The sequence below is a fragment of the Ascaphus truei genome, chromosome 3 (assembly GCF_040206685.1).
Source record: "Ascaphus truei isolate aAscTru1 chromosome 3, aAscTru1.hap1, whole genome shotgun sequence".
Taxonomy (NCBI): Eukaryota; Metazoa; Chordata; class Amphibia; order Anura; family Ascaphidae; genus Ascaphus; species Ascaphus truei.
The window spans coordinates 356,046,766-356,063,390 of NC_134485.1; the positions used below are offsets into that span (position 1 = coordinate 356,046,766).

Here is a 16,625-nt window from a genome sequence, read left to right on the forward strand (position 1 = left end):
CTGGGCTCCAACCCTTCCGTGTACTTCAACATTAAACCCCAAATCTTTGTATTTATTACATATTTCCAAACCTCTAGCATGTTTCGGGGGGCATTTAATGTACCGTAACAGAGTAAAATAATATAATTCCACTTCAAACTAAAAAACAAAACTGCACACACACACCTGAACAAAGGTACAGAGAATGAAGAAGATGAGATTCATTATTGATAACCCTGGGATAATGTTTCTTTCCAGCACCATAGGGTTGTGTTTTTTGTTGTCAGTAAATAACATATAAACCATGAGGCATATGACAGGAATCCCAAAAATGAGGCTAAAAAGAAAGGACTTCCTCCACCTGGAATTCAAAATGAACAATTGGTTACATCTGCTCAGGGACACCCGTTTTACCTGAGCTGGGTGGAGGGGCTACAGGTTACAATAAACACATTATTCATTACGTAAATTACGGCACGTTAATCCAGTTTTACTCCTGTTCGATCTTTGTCGTTATATTTTACTGGAACACAAAAACCGCCATCTTACAACACTTTGGCCAAAGGGTTAAACTAAATGACCCTTTTTCAAGAGAATATATAAGTATTTTACTGTGTATTTTTGTCATGTTGGATGTAGCATTGGGCATCTCTGTCGTCCGTTATATTTTACTCCTGTTATTTGAAATTAGATGCAAATAATCTAATTAAGGCCTAATCCCATTCATCCCAGGTGCACTAAACAGCGTTATAGTTAACACTTGGAAATATTATACAAGTCATGCTTAAATTATACTTTGGTCCTGGAAGACTGAAGATTTCTAATAAGACCACTTAAGGATTCACAAATGTATGCATAGTGCAGGCCCAAACCACGCACAATCGGCTTTTTTTGGCGTGATTTTGTACGATATGCGAAGGTGGCAAACACAAAATTTGCAAAAGAACGCAATTTAGGATTGCTGATATACCTCCAAACAAATTAACCATACTCCATGTGGCGAGACAAAAAGGTACCTGGGAACATAAATAAGAGAGCGATACCCAATCACTATGCAAATAAAAAAGGGCAAATGTTTTAAAAAAAATTATAAATAATAAACTATATAATAATACAGTAAATATTGCCTATTTATAAAATAATAACATATGTAAAATGAAAGCAATGGGTAGTTACTCCTATACTTACTGTTTTATTTCCTCTTTATGATCCAGGTTATGAGCCGTTATATCCCTTTTAGCCAATGAAGCTTGGAAACCAAGGCCCTATTAATTTGTAACGAAAGTACACTCTCACATTACACAGAAGATGAAAAATGTCCTCTATGAATTCATGGAACTGAAAGAACTGACCAGATAAACTCTGGAATAACCAATTGTAATTCTTCTTAGCATCAGAGAGCAACATATACAGCTCAACCCCGTTATAGCGCGATCCGTTACAACGCGAATCCGCTTATAACACGATGCTAGCGTGGCTCCCAATTTTCATATTTATGAATACTTTACAACACGATTATTGAAATCTTAAATACTTTATTGTACAATGCATACAATTTTACATTATTCCTAACGTGATCCGCTTATAGCGCAATGTGATTCTTTGGACCCCAAGCACAGCGTTATAAGGGGGTTGAGCTGTATGTTATTCCTTTAGAAGTCAGATGAGGCTGGAAGCTGTATAAAAGTATGAGACTTTCAGGTAATACGTATTAAATAAACATGAATACACCTAACTTTAAAAACATAAGGAAGCAAAGTACTTTCAAAATATCTAGTGCTTCAATTTCATTTTTGTACAAATGCTATCATGAAATCATCAGACAGTAAAACTATATGGAGTCGCAAACAGGTGTCATAATGTCCATTTCTGACTGAGAATCATGTTGCATCAATGTAGCAAGGTCACATCCTTCCACTTTGCTGCACTTGATCAGTGGTTATTGTAGCAGTTAATAATGGAGTGGCTTGGCTAATATTAATCAGATTTGAAATGGATGAATTCAAGTTTTCATGCACATTTGGCCCCAGTTTCCTTTCTATTGGTGTCAACTAAATATGTGGAGGCGGCAGAAGCAGCAAACTAACCTGCTTTTTTTTGTATTTGTTTTTTTAACAGCATTGGAACTTGAGTCTTCTGGAGCTAAACTGCATTATTTCCAGCTCTGGGGATGCCCTGGTCCAGAGATACTTACAGGTGTAGCTACCAGTTTTTCTGCTCTCTCCAGGGAAAACAAAATGGTAGGAAATACAAGTAAGTAATGTACACAAGAAAGCATGTCAGGAAGTGGGGGTCCCTAGAGGTGAAAATAGGACGGTTCAGCTCTGGAGGCCTCTCGGTTCCCACGTTGTAATACAAAATAATAATTTAGACAGTTTTAAACCTCTGTGCTGGAAAAACATTTGACACAGCTTCATGGAGTAAATTCTATCATTTTGATACATATCTGTAAGGGAGTCAAGGAGTTAAACTCCCTTTACAGGGCAGGAAAGTGCACTGGTGTTGGGTTTCATGCAAGTTGGATGTGAAACTCCTGATTGAGCAGGGATAAAAAGCAGGAAGTAGCTGCTGTCAGTGTTCCTGTTGGAGTCTGTTGAGGAACACAGACAACAGAGCTGCAGCCCGCAGGGATCCAGGCTTGTTGACCAGAGGGGTTTGCCTGGCAACAGTGGGGAACCCAAAGTCCCACACAGCAGAGATGTCTGCACAAAGAAGGTCAAAATACTTACTGGAAGCAGCAGGACTTCAAAGCCTGCAGATGGAGAAATCGGAGACCCCGGACCAACATCAGTCAGATAAGACTATATATTGTTCCTTAATATTATTTCATATGTTTTGGGGTTGGTAACCAGCTCAGCTGGCGGCCCAGATAGAAAGGGCCGGAGTCATGTTTATTTAGCCTCCTAACATGGAGTAGGTGTTTGTTTTATGATTTTGTGTTTTTACCTTAAAGGGGCAGTAGCCCCAATGTTTTGGTTGCAGTTTTGTGGAGAAATAAAACAGCTCATTTGCTCAGCACATTTGGTTTACCCTAAAAATCCATGTGTTGACTCGTATCTGACCTCACATACAGGTCGCTCCGTCACAATATAGCTTTCTAATTTTCTTGAAGAGAAAATGGCAGCTGAAACAAGCAGTTCTCTCTAGGATGCAACACTACAGAAACCCCAGCAGTGCTGCAGTCACCATGAAGAGATCTGCTAAAAACATCACACCGCTAGGTTTCTTCCTCTTCAGTATTGCACCCAACAGTGGCTTTTTGTAAACAATAACATACCGTTACAATCCCTATGATATCTCGTGGACCGACAGTCTCTGGGTCAAACTTGACTTGAGCTTTGCAAGTAGCAAGAGCTACGGATGCATATAAAATACCACGGCTTTTCATCAATTTGGATTCAATGTTGTGAACACATGAAGCGCATGTCATTCCTGTAATCTGAAAACAAAAAAATGTGATTAGATATTTTGGGGGTCGGGAAGAGGATGTAGGTGGGGACTGAGGTCTTTTTCATGAGCTCAAGTAAGGCTGTGATATAATTAACAGAATGTGCCTCCCGTTTTTTTAGATGATGAAAGATCCTTTTATGGGGGGTGAACTGGTGAAGCCCTGCAGTATTATTCAAAAACACATCTTAGTCTTCTTGAGAAATGTCCTGTGTTCTCCGAGTTAAATGTCTATGTCCAATTCACCCAATTCGATAAAAATGATCAATGCACAATTTTTGAGAGACAGAAATCTTTAATGTGCTTGCATATTGTGAACGTGTATCGATGAAAGGGATGACATCTTGTGAAAATGCAAGTAATATTTATTCAAACTTTCTTTCCTAGTTCCCTCATAGCCCTGGTTACTATGCACTAGAGAATATAAGGAGGTAAGACTTCCCCCCTCATCCAGGACACCTAAATCACAATCCATGGGCCACCTATCACATTACCTCCTCCCTTCAATTAGCCTCTTAACCTTTTTATGTAGGGGATAGCCCTTACAGTAAGATGAGGGGAGTTTAACTCATTGCAGCCCTTAACCTATTTGGACATTTCTTGCCACTAGAATAGCTAATAGTGTATGTAATATGTTAAAACACAAAATTAGTAATACACTACAAACCCACCATATTAAGTAAAGACAAATACGTTTGAACTGCCTGTATGCGCACATTGTAGCCAACATTTGTTATTTAACAGGACTTCAGGGATCACAACCATGTGATCACTTGGGTGGGGACCACGGGGTCGCAGCTGGCCTACTGGTGACATGAACGGAAGTGGAGGACCCTCTGACGGAAAGTGGAGGACCATCCCAATTGTGTACACTGCTACGGAGGAACTATGAAAGGGATCAGACTTAGGAGTGCTAGTCCATGAAGCATCCCAAGGCCGGCGAGAAGGTTAAGCCACATAAGCTGCTGCTAGAAAGTTAACAATACAACCGTAGTTTACCCATGAGGCCCATTCAATATTCCAGCAAACAAAAACTCTGGTTCTCAAATAAAAATCAAATCAACACAAATGTAAAATTAGTACACTGAATGTAGATATTGGAGAAAATTAGAATTTTCCCCAATATTTATTTTCTTTCTAATGAAGAGCCTGATAAAGACTGGTTCTCTATCAACAACGGCAGGAATATAGTGCACTGCAATGTACAAACGGCTCCTCTGACAGAGAATGGGTAGCTAGCTACCCATTGATATTACCACCTAATAGAAGCAGAGATCATGAAGGCAATGAATGTCTTCAGGACCAACAACAGTACCAAGGTGTTCATTTCTCTAACACCCTACAATCCATACAACTAATACACAACTTGCATGCCAAAGTGAGGCATCCTGGTTAAGTACTCTACTGTATTAAATCTCCTACATTTCCTGGGAAACCTCGCCCAGCCCTCCTCCTAGCTCCCTAACACCTCTCCATTATTCCTCTACTTCTACCCAACTCAAAGTCAAGGGGAAAATAAAAACTTAACTCTGAAAATGAAATAAATAAGACAAAAAACAAAATGATAAAAATGCTGCTTTGAAGTATATTGAATAGGCCCCCATGCCTTCATTTCACACTCACAAAAAGCTCGATGCTGCCATCCGTACCGGTGTAATCTTCCATAACCGCTGCACCAAAACCCAAGTTTTCAATGAGTTGTGCTATTTCAAATGGTTGGATTCTGTCGGGTTTGTACTTGACCTCTGCTTTACCAGCCATCAGTGCAACAAGCACTGAAACGATACCTGCAGGAAGGACATTAGGAATCAACAGATAAAACAATATAAGACAAAGCCAATTATATATTACAATATGTGACAACGTAAAAGAAATAACCACTATGTTATCTATGAAGTTGGACTACTTTATTTTATTTTTTTAAATAGGATGTGTTCTTCATTGAGGTAATAATATACATAGAGGGCTATGTTTACCAAGTGGTGCTAAACCATTAGACACCTTATGGTTCCCCAAGGCACGTTCATTTGAAGGTTTTTTATAGCACCGTAAGGTGTCTTATGGCCTAGCACCATATAGTAATATATCCCTCACTGATAGACCATTGCTGACATTCTGTACAGCAGCAGAACCAGATCAAAAAGTTAGTCATATATTTAATTATTAGACGATCATTACTATTGGAGTAGTTTGTGGAAGATTAAGTCTTTTTCTTTTCTAGACAATCTCAAAGGGAGTTATGTATCAAAGTCTTCTACATGCAAAACTGGAGCAATAATGGTGCAAACATTAACCATATTTATCAAAGCATGCAATCCATTGAAAGTGGTGGAATTTGTTTCTTTGCTAAATCTGGTGCTGTTTTTTTTACACTGGTTTTGCTATGGCTGAGGGATACATCAACCTTCGATAATGAAAGAATGCCGTGTTACCGGCACGAAAAGCGTTATTTTTACGGTGAAAGTCAATGTTGTACCGCTAAAAAAAAAAAAAAAAAAAACATTTTTATCGCGGGGGCTAAATATAATATGGAGAGCGGCATCAAAATGACTAAATACCGCCCATGCTGACGTCATATAATCCAGTCCAGATATTTATCGGAATCACAGTACCACCAAAAAAAAGCATTATTTTATCATTTTATTATTTTATCATCTACTTCAGACTAGCGTTAGCCCTATCTTGCATTTGTACATAATGACCAATATCCTGGCCATTATATAGGGATGCAAGATCTGCTAAACCAGAATGTTATAGGCGCTATTTGTTCTCGTCTTTGTGTATATTTATTTCCGTGTTCATTTCAGCTCTGGGAACCCCCTCTTCCCGAGACACTTATATCTGAAGGTTATGCTGGTACCTCACTTCTGTTTAAAGGTCCTGCGGCACGCGTCTCAATAGGGATGATGTTGTGGATTCCTATTGGTCCGCGGGACCTTTAAACAGACATTTTCTGTGCCCAGGTGTGGCTGCTATTGGCAGCCTCTTCAGATGTAAGCATCTCGAGAAGCAGGGGATTCCTGGAGCTGAAATCAATGTGGTTCACTTCCGAAGACCCCGTGCTTAAAATCCCCAAGAGGTAAAGCCACTAAGATATACAGTATGGAGGTGCAGGAGTGTGGAGCCTTAAAAGAAAGAAAGAGAATGGTGTAGCTTACACAGAGATGAATAGGAAGCCAGCAGAGAAGATGAATAGGAAGCCAGCAGAGAAGATGAATAGGAAGCCAGCAGAGATTTCTGGAGGTGTGAAGTACTGTAGATATGACCCTAGAAGAGGAGGCCGTGATTCAAGCAGCAGCATTTTTAATAGACTGTAAGGGAGAGAGGTGTGAGGCAGAGTGGTCATATCAAATAATGTTGCAGTAATCAATACAGGAAAGAACAAGTGCATGCATTAGAGTTTTAAAAGACGATGAACAGAGGAAGTAGTGTATCTATGCAATGTTGCAGAGGAAGAGACAGCACAATTTAATAACAGTATTTACAGTATATGAGGGGAGAAATAGAGTGAGGAGTTCAATGTAACCCTGAGGCAGTGTACTTGCTAGACTGTATGGATAGCAGTGGGGCCTGGTTTGGAAGGGAGCTTGAGGGACTACGTGTTGGTTCAGGAGTGGCCAACTCCAGTCCTTAAGGGCCACCAACAAGTGAGGTTTTAAGGATATCCCTGCTTGAGCACAGGTGGTGCAGTCAAAGACTGAGACACCTGTGCTGAAGCAGGAATATCCTTAAAGCCTGACATTTTGGCATCCCTTGAGGACTGGAGTTGGCCAATCCTGTCTTACAGTAGTTTGTGTTCAGATGTCAAGATATTTATTTAGTTCAGATGCAATACTACAGGTGTGAAATACATGATCTTACATGCAGGTTTAAGAATAATGTGTGGAATACATTACACAGCAACTCACCGTCTTTCCTATGCAGATTCCTCTCGATGTTTGACACACAAGAAGCGCATGTCATGCCTGTCACCTGTAAAAAGCACTTTTGCGGTGCGATGTCAACTGCGGAAAAGTCTGTATGAGATTTCTTGGGAAGGACATCCAAAATGTAATCTCCACAAGGATCAATTTTCTTTGTATTCTGCAGGGTGCTCTGCTTATTTTCAGGTGCGGTGGAGTCAGTCTGGCTACAGTTAACGGAGGGCAAAGTATCTATATATATAAAAAACAAAACAAAAAAAAAACCATTAGTTCTGCTACAGTTAGGTCCGGAAAGAATTGGACACTGATACAAGTTTTGTTATTTCGGCTGTGTACCAAAATAAATTCAAGTTACAGTTAAATAATGAATATGAGCTTAAAGTGCAGTCGATCAGCTTTAATTTGAGGATATTCACATCCAAATTGGAGGAAGGTTTTAGGAATTATATCTCTTTAATATGTAGCCCCCTTTTTTTCAAGGGACCAAAAGTAATTGGACAATTGACTGAAAAGCTGTTTCATGGACAGGTGTGGGCTATTCCTTTGTTATTTCATCATCAATTAAGCAGGTAAAAGGTCTGGAGTTGATTCCAGGTGTGGCATTCGCATTTGGAAACTGTTGCTGTGAACCCACAACATGCAGTCAAAGGAGCTCTCAATGCAAGTGAATGCTTTAGTTTACGCGCAGAGGGGAGCGGAGGGCCGGTCACGAGAGCGGTTCGCCCAATGAGGGCAAAACACCTCTGTGATGTCACTGGTCGCCCGTAGACACGCCCCCGGACGGCGCTCGTAGTAAGGCCAGGGAAAGCACCCGCTTTCCCTCAGCCTCCACACGGGATAAATGTCTATGGACTCAGCCCTAGGTTGCGAAAAAAAAGAAAATCCATCAGAGAGATAGCAGGAACATTAGGAGTGGCCAAATCAACAGTTTGGTACATTCTGAGAAAAAAAAAAAAAAAAGTGCGCACTGGTGAGCTCTGCAACACAAAAAGGCCTGGACGTCCACGGAAGACAACAGTGGTGGATGATCGTAGGATCCTTTCCATGGTAAAGAAAAACCCCTTCACAACATCCAGCCAAGTGAAGAACACTCTCCAGGAGGTAAGCATATCATTATCCAAGCCTACCATAAAGAGAAGACTTCACGTGAGCAAATACAGAGGGTTCACCACAAGGTGCAAACCATTCATAAGCCTCAAGAATAGAAAGGCCAGATTAGACTTTGTCAAACAATATCTAAAAAAGCCAGCCCAGTTCTGGAACAGAATTCTTTGGACAGATGAAATTAAGATCAACCTGTACCGGAATGATGGGAAGAAAAAAAAAGTATGGAGAAGGCTTGGAACGGCTCATGATCCGAAGCATACCACATCATCTGCAAAACACGGTGGAGGCAGTGTGATGGCATGGGCATGAATGGCTTACAATGGTACTGGGTCACTAGTGTTTATTGATTATGTGACATAAGACAGAAACAGCCGGATGAATTCTGAAGTGTATAGGGATATATTGTTTGCTCAGATTCAGACAAATTCAGCACAGTTGATTGGACGGCGCTTCACTTTACAGATGGACAATGACCCAAAACATACTGAGAAAGCAACCCAGGAGTTTTTTTTAAGGCAAAGAAGTGGAATATTCTGCAATGGCCGAGTTAATCACCTGATCTCAACCCGATCGAGCATGCATTTCACTTGCTGAAGACAAAACTTAAGGCAGAAAGACCCACGAACAAACAGCAACTGAAGACAGCTGCAGTAAAGGCCTGGCAAAGCATCACAAAGGAGGAAACCCAGCGTTTGGTGATGTCCATGCGTACCAGACTTCAAGCAGTCATTGCCTGCAAAGGATTCTCGACAAAGTATTAAAAATTAACATTTTATTTATGATTGTGTTAATTTGTCCAATTACATTTGAGCCCCTGAAATATGGGGACCGTGTATGAAAATGGTTGCAATTCCTAAACGTTTCATACGATATTTTTGTTCAACCCCTTAAATTAAAGCTGAAAGTCTGCACTTCTATTGCATCTCGGTTGTTTCATTTCAAATTCAATTTGGTGGCATACAGAACCACAATAATGAAAATTGTGTCAGTGTCCAGTTATTTCCGGACCTAACTGTATATGCGTAAATATTTTCCCATTTCCTGCAGTGACAAAAACATTCTAATCACGAGCAAGTATTTAAACTACACAATTTTTAAATAAGTATGTTATGTAGTATTAGATTAAAAAAATTCACTCTTTATGCCCTTTATAATGATTTTTAATGTATTATAGGACCTCTGCTCTTATACAGGTTCCTTGTGACTGGGAGACCACTGTGGACAAGCTGCGGCGGACGTGCTCTGCAGCTGGGAGAGGCACCGAGGACATGTTGCAGAGAGGTGCCCTGCAGCTGGGAGGGGAGCTGAGGACATGCTGCGGTGAGGTGTCCTGCAGCTGGGAGAGGCACTGAGTACATGCTGCTGGGACGTGCTCTGCGGCTGAGAGAGGTGCTGCAGTGGAGGTGCCCTGTGGCTGGGAGAGACGCTGAGAACATGCTGCAGTGGAGGTGCCCTGCGGCTGGGAGAGGGGCGGAGGATATGCTGCGGAGGTGCCCTGCAGCTGGGAGAGGCGCTGAGAACATGCTGCAGTGGAGGTGCCCTGCGGCTGGGAGAGGGGCGGAGGATATGCTGCGGAGGTGCCCTGCAGCTGGGAGAGGCGCTGAGGACATGCTGCAGTAGAGGTGCCCTGCAGCTGGGAGAGGCGCTGAGAACATGCTGCAGTGGAGGTGCCCTGCGGCTGGGAGAGGGGCGGAGGATATGCTGCGGAGGTGCCCTGCAGCTGGGAGAGACGCTGAGAACATGCTGCAGTGGAGGTGCCCTGCAGCTGGGAGAGGCGCTGAGGACATGCTGCAGTGGAGGTGCCCTGCGGCTGGGAGAGGGGCGGAGGACATGCTGTGGAGGAGGTACCGTGTGGCTTGGAGAGGTGCTGAGGACTTGCTGCGGTGAAGGAGGTGCCCTGTGGCTTGGAGAGATGCTGAGGACATGCTGCGTTGAAAGAGGCCAAACACAAACCCAAATGGGGAAAGTTTTACTAACACATAAGCCTGACAGGTGTGCAAGCGGAGCTGCTGTGTCAACCCCATGACAATACTAACCAAAAACTTGTGTCAAGATATATGTAAATCAGTAGGAAAATTAAGTTGTATGCGGCCAAGCAATGCGATTTACTGTACCGGGAAAAGTTAATTGTATAAATGTTGAATGTGAACACAATAAAGATATTTGTGAAAAAAAAAAGAAAAAAAAGCGCCATTGGCGGGAAACGCGTTAGAGCTTTTCTTTTTAAACTTTTAGGTTTCATGCCTCAATAAATTTTTGTTTTTTTGCTTCAAGTTGCCTCCAGTTTTCCTTTTTGCACGGCTCCTTTTTTACCCTCTTCATCTACTTTGTCACATCACATAAAGGAAGCACCCCGAGATGCCGGGACCACCTACCTTTAGGTCTGTGAATAACCATTCATATATGTGACCGCTTAAGATTTACTGCTAAGATATGGGATCAGCTACTTTTCACCAGGGGATTCTGTTGCCAGATATTGCCCTTAGTTCCCATCGGGTGGCTACCAGCTTTTCTCAGCTGACAGTTATCCCTGTTATTTGTGATTACTGCATACAATTTCTTACAGCAGCTGCGGTTTGGCTCACAGTCTTTTGGACTTCCCGTTCATCAAGGGTTACCATCAAGTCTCTGGTTATACATACTTCGTCCAGGGCTTCGTAGCACCCTTCATTGAGGCAATTCCTCTACTTGTTGCATTTGATTGATAAACTACACCTGTATTATATACTGGGGGGGGGGGGATTCCAAGTACAAGAAAAATGTAAACATACCTGAAATAAGTGTGGCGTCAAATCCCATGTCTTCTATAGCTGCACGTAACTCCTCGGACTTCGTTTCAGATGGATTGTAGTGGATTGTCCCAATTCCATCAGCTAAACAAACTGATGCCATTAGTACACCTTTTCTTTGTAATAACAGGTTTTCAATTGATGATACACAAGATCCACAGGTCATTCCTCCAATACTCATCAATGCTGTAGTTGTGCCCAACAGCTGGTCTTGTTTACGTGATGAAGACCAATTAGATTTTGTTTTTGATTCGGGGCTCTCTTTTACACCCAATGGAAGTGCTACTTTAAACTCACCTGGAGGAAGGGCTTCAATAGCTTCTTTTAGGGAAAAAAATGTTGTAGTTATACCTGGGTTAAAACACACAACAGCATTTTTGTTCTCAAGGGACACTTTGATACTCTGAACACCAGCAAGGCCAGATATGCATCTTTCAATATTGTGTACACAAGACTTGCAATGCACGCCTTCTATCCCAAGTGTCACAGTTTCAGTGTTGTCCATAGTGAAAATGGGGCTATTGTTTAGAGCATCTACATTGTGTTGTGTAGACAAATTCTGCAAGCGTTCGATGTCAATTGTTCCAATCTTTGCGGGATCTGGTCTGCTCTTGATAGAAGCCTCAAATCCCATGCTGTCTATGTATTTCTTGAGGTCTTCTGGTTGAATGACATATGGCTGATACACAATGACAGCTTCTTGGCTCGATAGAGACACTTTGATTTTCTGCACCCCTTGAAGTTTGCCTATTTTCCCTTCAATTGTGTTGACACAAGATTGACATGTCATACCATCTATCCTGATCTTAATGAAATCATCTCCAGAATATCCAGGTTTCAGAGGTGGAGGAGTCTCTTTTATTGCCGACATACTGGCATCAAACCCCATATCTTCTATTTCCTCACAAATTTCCTGAGGAGTTATTGCTGAACGTATGTACTTTAGAACAGCGTTGTTCTGTTCTAAGCACACCTTGATGCTCACTATGCCCGCTACTTTGGAGATTCTTCCCTCGATGGATTGAACACACGATTGGCAGGTCATGCCAACAATACTGACCACAACAGAGCTCATATCAGTAGGGAAATCATCTAGACCACCATCAAAGCACTCGTTGTCAAAGGCAAAATGTGGCTTGAGTGCTGGTTTCCGTGCACATTCAGGAGAGCCAGTACTTGACAGAGTCTAGGAAGAAAACACAAGATAAACCACTTAAATGAATTCCATACAGCTAGTGAGAGAGCAATGCCATTGACTGTCAAAACTTAAAGGGATTGGATTAGACAGGCACATTTTAAGGTTTGAGTGTTCCATTTATGTGTGATCATTAATCCACTTTCTGTTCAACTATGCTATAAATCCACAGATTACTTTACTTAAGTTAATTCCATACAGTCAGTAACAATACAACGCCACTGACTGCCATAACGTCAGAAATATTAATCAGCCAAGTAATAATACATAAAATAATATCATCACATATATTAACATAAAATGAGTAATATATAAAAAAATAAGATCATGGACTGCCACAACATCAGTTATAAAATAATAGAAGTAAAGACATTGAGGTTGAAATAAGATATTGATGTCCTTTAAGTTCAATCTTTTGCTTAATTATATTTATATTTACATTTATTTATGAAATGCCATTTTTGCCATTTATGTATTGAAAGAAAAAGAGGGAAAATCCCAAACTTTCAGATTCCAGATCAATCATCCTCCTTCTGTTAAACCGGTATTATACACTGATAATTTTACATTAGAGTGACCATATTTGTCCCGGCAAAAACTGGGACAAATGTTGCACATGCACAGTTGCCGCTTGCCTAGTGCGCATGCGCAAACAGCGAGCGCAGACTGCGCATGGGGCGAAGAGTGCATGTCAGCAGCTTGTGCGCATGCGTGATCGACTTTTTCAGTCGCTCATGTGCGATTGAAGATTGCCGATCAAGCATGCGCACAAGCAGCCGGCAAGTGCAGATCGCGCTCGAGCAGCCGGCAAGTGCCGATCGTGCATGTGTGGCCAGCAGCATAGAGAATCAGGACAACACCCCAAAAAGTCAGAACAGAGGTCTGAAAACCGGGACTTTCCCAGCTAAACCAGGAAGTCTGGTCACCCTAACTTTAACACTTTGAGTAATGGAGGGGACATACCACCAGAGTGCCACATCCCCTCCGGCACATTGCGATTTTGTGACCACTCCTCAGAGCGATCACGTGATCGTGACATCACTGACAGTAGAAAAAGAGTCCTCCACTTCCAGCCACATCCCCCCTAGAAAATGAGCATTAAGACCATGACGTAACCACTATCTCATGCAGCCCTGAACTGCCAGACCTCATGACATGGGGTGAATAGAAGGCATCTACAATGACCGGACCCTCAGCCCAGTGTGCAGTGATTTTTGTATGCGAGAAAGAGAGTGAATGAGTTTTTTTTTTCTTCAGTTTGTTGAAACTGGACCCTCTGACAGCAAGGGAGTTAATTTATGATGTGAAGTATTTTTTTCTACCTTTCATTTGGAGTTTTATAAATAATGTAGACTGTTGATTTAATATATAGAGCAGCACACAGTATATAGAGCCATGGCCATTTTGGTAACCCTGACCTTCATCTACTGCAGTTTGTGAGTGCTTCCAGAAAAAAGCCTGCCCTGGGTTATTTCTCAAACCTTTAAAGTATAATTCACCTTTTATCAGGAACACTGCATAGAGAAGTTTATGAAGGAAAGCAGTGTTTCCTTTTTGGGGATAGTCCAGGAAAAAAGAGACACCACTAAATTATCTAAAAGTATGCTTCTAAAGTGCCATATATGTATACATCTATCAGTGGGTTAGTGTTTGTCACCACTGAGATTTCACTTTAATCTACATAAATGCCTTGTGAATCCCACCCATATTTTTAATTTTGATTCTAATCTGATGAAATTTAGACCACTTTGCTGCTCAAGGGGGGATCCACCAGGCACTCAATGTAAAGGTTCACATGCTTTTTCACATATGGATATTGAATGTTGAATCATTTGTGGATGAATAAATGTTGAACAATTATTATATTAATTGTGTCGTTTGATCAGGTTATCTTTATCTATTATTAGGACTGAGATCTAATAAAATGTTCACATATTTCAAGCATAAAATGTTAAGGGGTTCACAAACTTTCTCGCACCTGTAGATTATTTATACACACACACACACACACACACACACACACACACACATATATACATAGTATTTTCCCGATTATAGGACAACCCAGAAAATAAGGTGACCCTGTAATTTTAGAAGCAATTGTAAAGAAAAAAGCACACACACAGTGTGTCTGTCTATCTCCTCCCACAAGCAACATGGCTGCCTCGGGCCCCAAGATGGCGTTTCCTGCATTTTACCCTCCTACCTCTAACATCCGACTGCTAATTGGCCCATAAAGTGGGCGGGCCGATTATGAGTGTATGTAGAGTACTTTTAACTTAACTTTATTTTTTTTTTAACTAGCAGTTTCACCAACAATGAGCGGACTAAAGTTACAGTGAGAAACACAGAAATTCCCTTTTGTAGGCCGTATATCCCAGTAAGCTTTTCATTTACCGCTCATTCATGCAAGCAGTGACAATATATTGTGCCTATTTAAAACAAAGTTAGCTTTTGGGGAACAAGTGTGCAACCACATATATGTTGTGACAACAATAGTGACCAATAAGGGACTCAATTTGTCACACAATCACTCTAAACTCCAGAGCAGGCCTGCGCAACATACGGCCCGCGGGCTCCAGTGGCGTGGTGCGGTGATCTCCGTCTTCTGCCTTTGAAATTCTACGGTTTCCCCTGCTGGTCCTGAAAAAAAAATGGGTGTGTTGCCATGGCAAAATGATGCTACAATGTCCTGTTGCCATAGCAACACCGTGTCATTTCACGCCGCGCTGTTATTTTTTCAGGACCGGCGGGGAAAAGAGTAGAATTTGCAGGGGAGAAGACGGAGATCGCCGGACCCCGCCGCAGGTAAGGTTTTGTCCCCCCTGGTGGCTACTGCAGCGCCCGCGGGGACAGGAGCCGCCCCTCAATGGCGGTTTTTCAGACTCACATTAAAATTGTGAGTAGATCTAGCGATGGAGCGCAAGGCCACGCCTCCCGGTGGTTCAGCCAATGAGGACGAACCTGCCGGGTGACGTCATGGCTGTGCCCCGTCACTCTCCCCCTCCCGTCTTTCCCCCTGCAGACCGGGGAATTCGGCTGCACGCGCCGCCAGCGGGACCGTAGCCACAGAGTCGTGAGGTGTGGGGGGAGGGGTGAGGTTTTGTATTTTAACCCCGGAAATTAGATCATTTCAATTAAAGTGCGGCCCAAATCAGCTTTCCTTAGAGCAATTTGGCCCATTTCACTTTACAGGTTGTGCAGGGCTGCTCCGGAGCTGGCTGGTACTAGAGCTTCCGCAAACTAGTATCCCAATTACTTTAGGATGTATCTTTTCATATTAAAGCAGCAAAGTGCGAAAAATCCTATATGGTTTTTTTTTTTTTTTTTTTTTAAATAAAACGTTGTCTAAAGAAGTTCCATATAATTCTCCCATTATATAACTTTTAAACTCTTTTCCCTAGATCTTTTATTGCATCTCTATCATATGGGCCAACATTATTGACATTAATTTCTATTTTAGTTATGTTAGGATGGTTTTAACCAATTTATTATTATAAGCTTTTTCTGCCACGGTCACTATTACCATTGCTAATTTCGGAATGATTGCTTATTTACTTTATCTTTTTGTTTTTCAAAATTTCCAAATAATAACGCAAGATAAGATTTTTCAAATCTACACTCCTGCCATTTAAAATGTTTTTTTTTTTTTTTTAATGTACTAATCATTCTTTGGTTGCAACAGCAACCATTTAGAAAGTCATATCCACTTCCTCCTTGAAATCGGCTCTGATACACACCTTTTTGAACTCTGCCCTTTAGCAACAAAGTATCACAAACAGATCTGTTACTTTGTTCCAAACAGCAGGCTGCATTACTCTGAAAGCGGTAACAATAATATGTTACACTTGGTAATATGTTACATTGCAGCTGCAGCATTTCACAGGCTGCAGCTCAAAGTTAGAAGGCAGACATTTTGTTAGGCACACAATCAAGAGTTTTACAACTGGAGCACTAAACAATTGCCATCCTAGGTAAGAATACAGAATGATATATTGTCACATGCTTTATATATACAAATAAGAAGAAGAAAAAGAGGGGGCGGGGAATTGCTGCTTTCAGTGTCACTCCACCTTCCTCACCTGCCTTAATGGATGAAGTACATTTTTATAGAGGCTTTTAAATCCATTTTCACAAGCGTTATACTGTAAGAAAGGTACTTACACCCATGGTTTGCTCCCTCTG

General features: G+C 41.5%; 1 protein-coding gene across 6 annotated transcripts in view; it reads right to left on the reverse strand.

The window, feature by feature from the left end:
- Positions 1 to 16,625, reverse strand: part of ATP7B (ATPase copper transporting beta) — a 107,689-nt gene that overhangs the window by 39,239 nt on the left and 51,825 nt on the right. For all 6 annotated transcript variants that reach the window (XM_075592001.1, XM_075591999.1, XM_075592002.1 and 3 more), the window contains 6 exons: positions 11,228 to 12,431; positions 7,335 to 7,580; positions 5,050 to 5,213; positions 3,257 to 3,418; positions 1,168 to 1,244; positions 166 to 340 (listed from right to left, as the gene is read on the reverse strand). In XM_075592001.1, the coding sequence (XP_075448116.1) occupies positions 166 to 340; positions 1,168 to 1,244; positions 3,257 to 3,418; positions 5,050 to 5,213; positions 7,335 to 7,580; positions 11,228 to 12,431 (2,028 nt within the window). The remainder of the gene's footprint in view (positions 1 to 165; positions 341 to 1,167; positions 1,245 to 3,256; positions 3,419 to 5,049; positions 5,214 to 7,334; positions 7,581 to 11,227; positions 12,432 to 16,625) is intronic.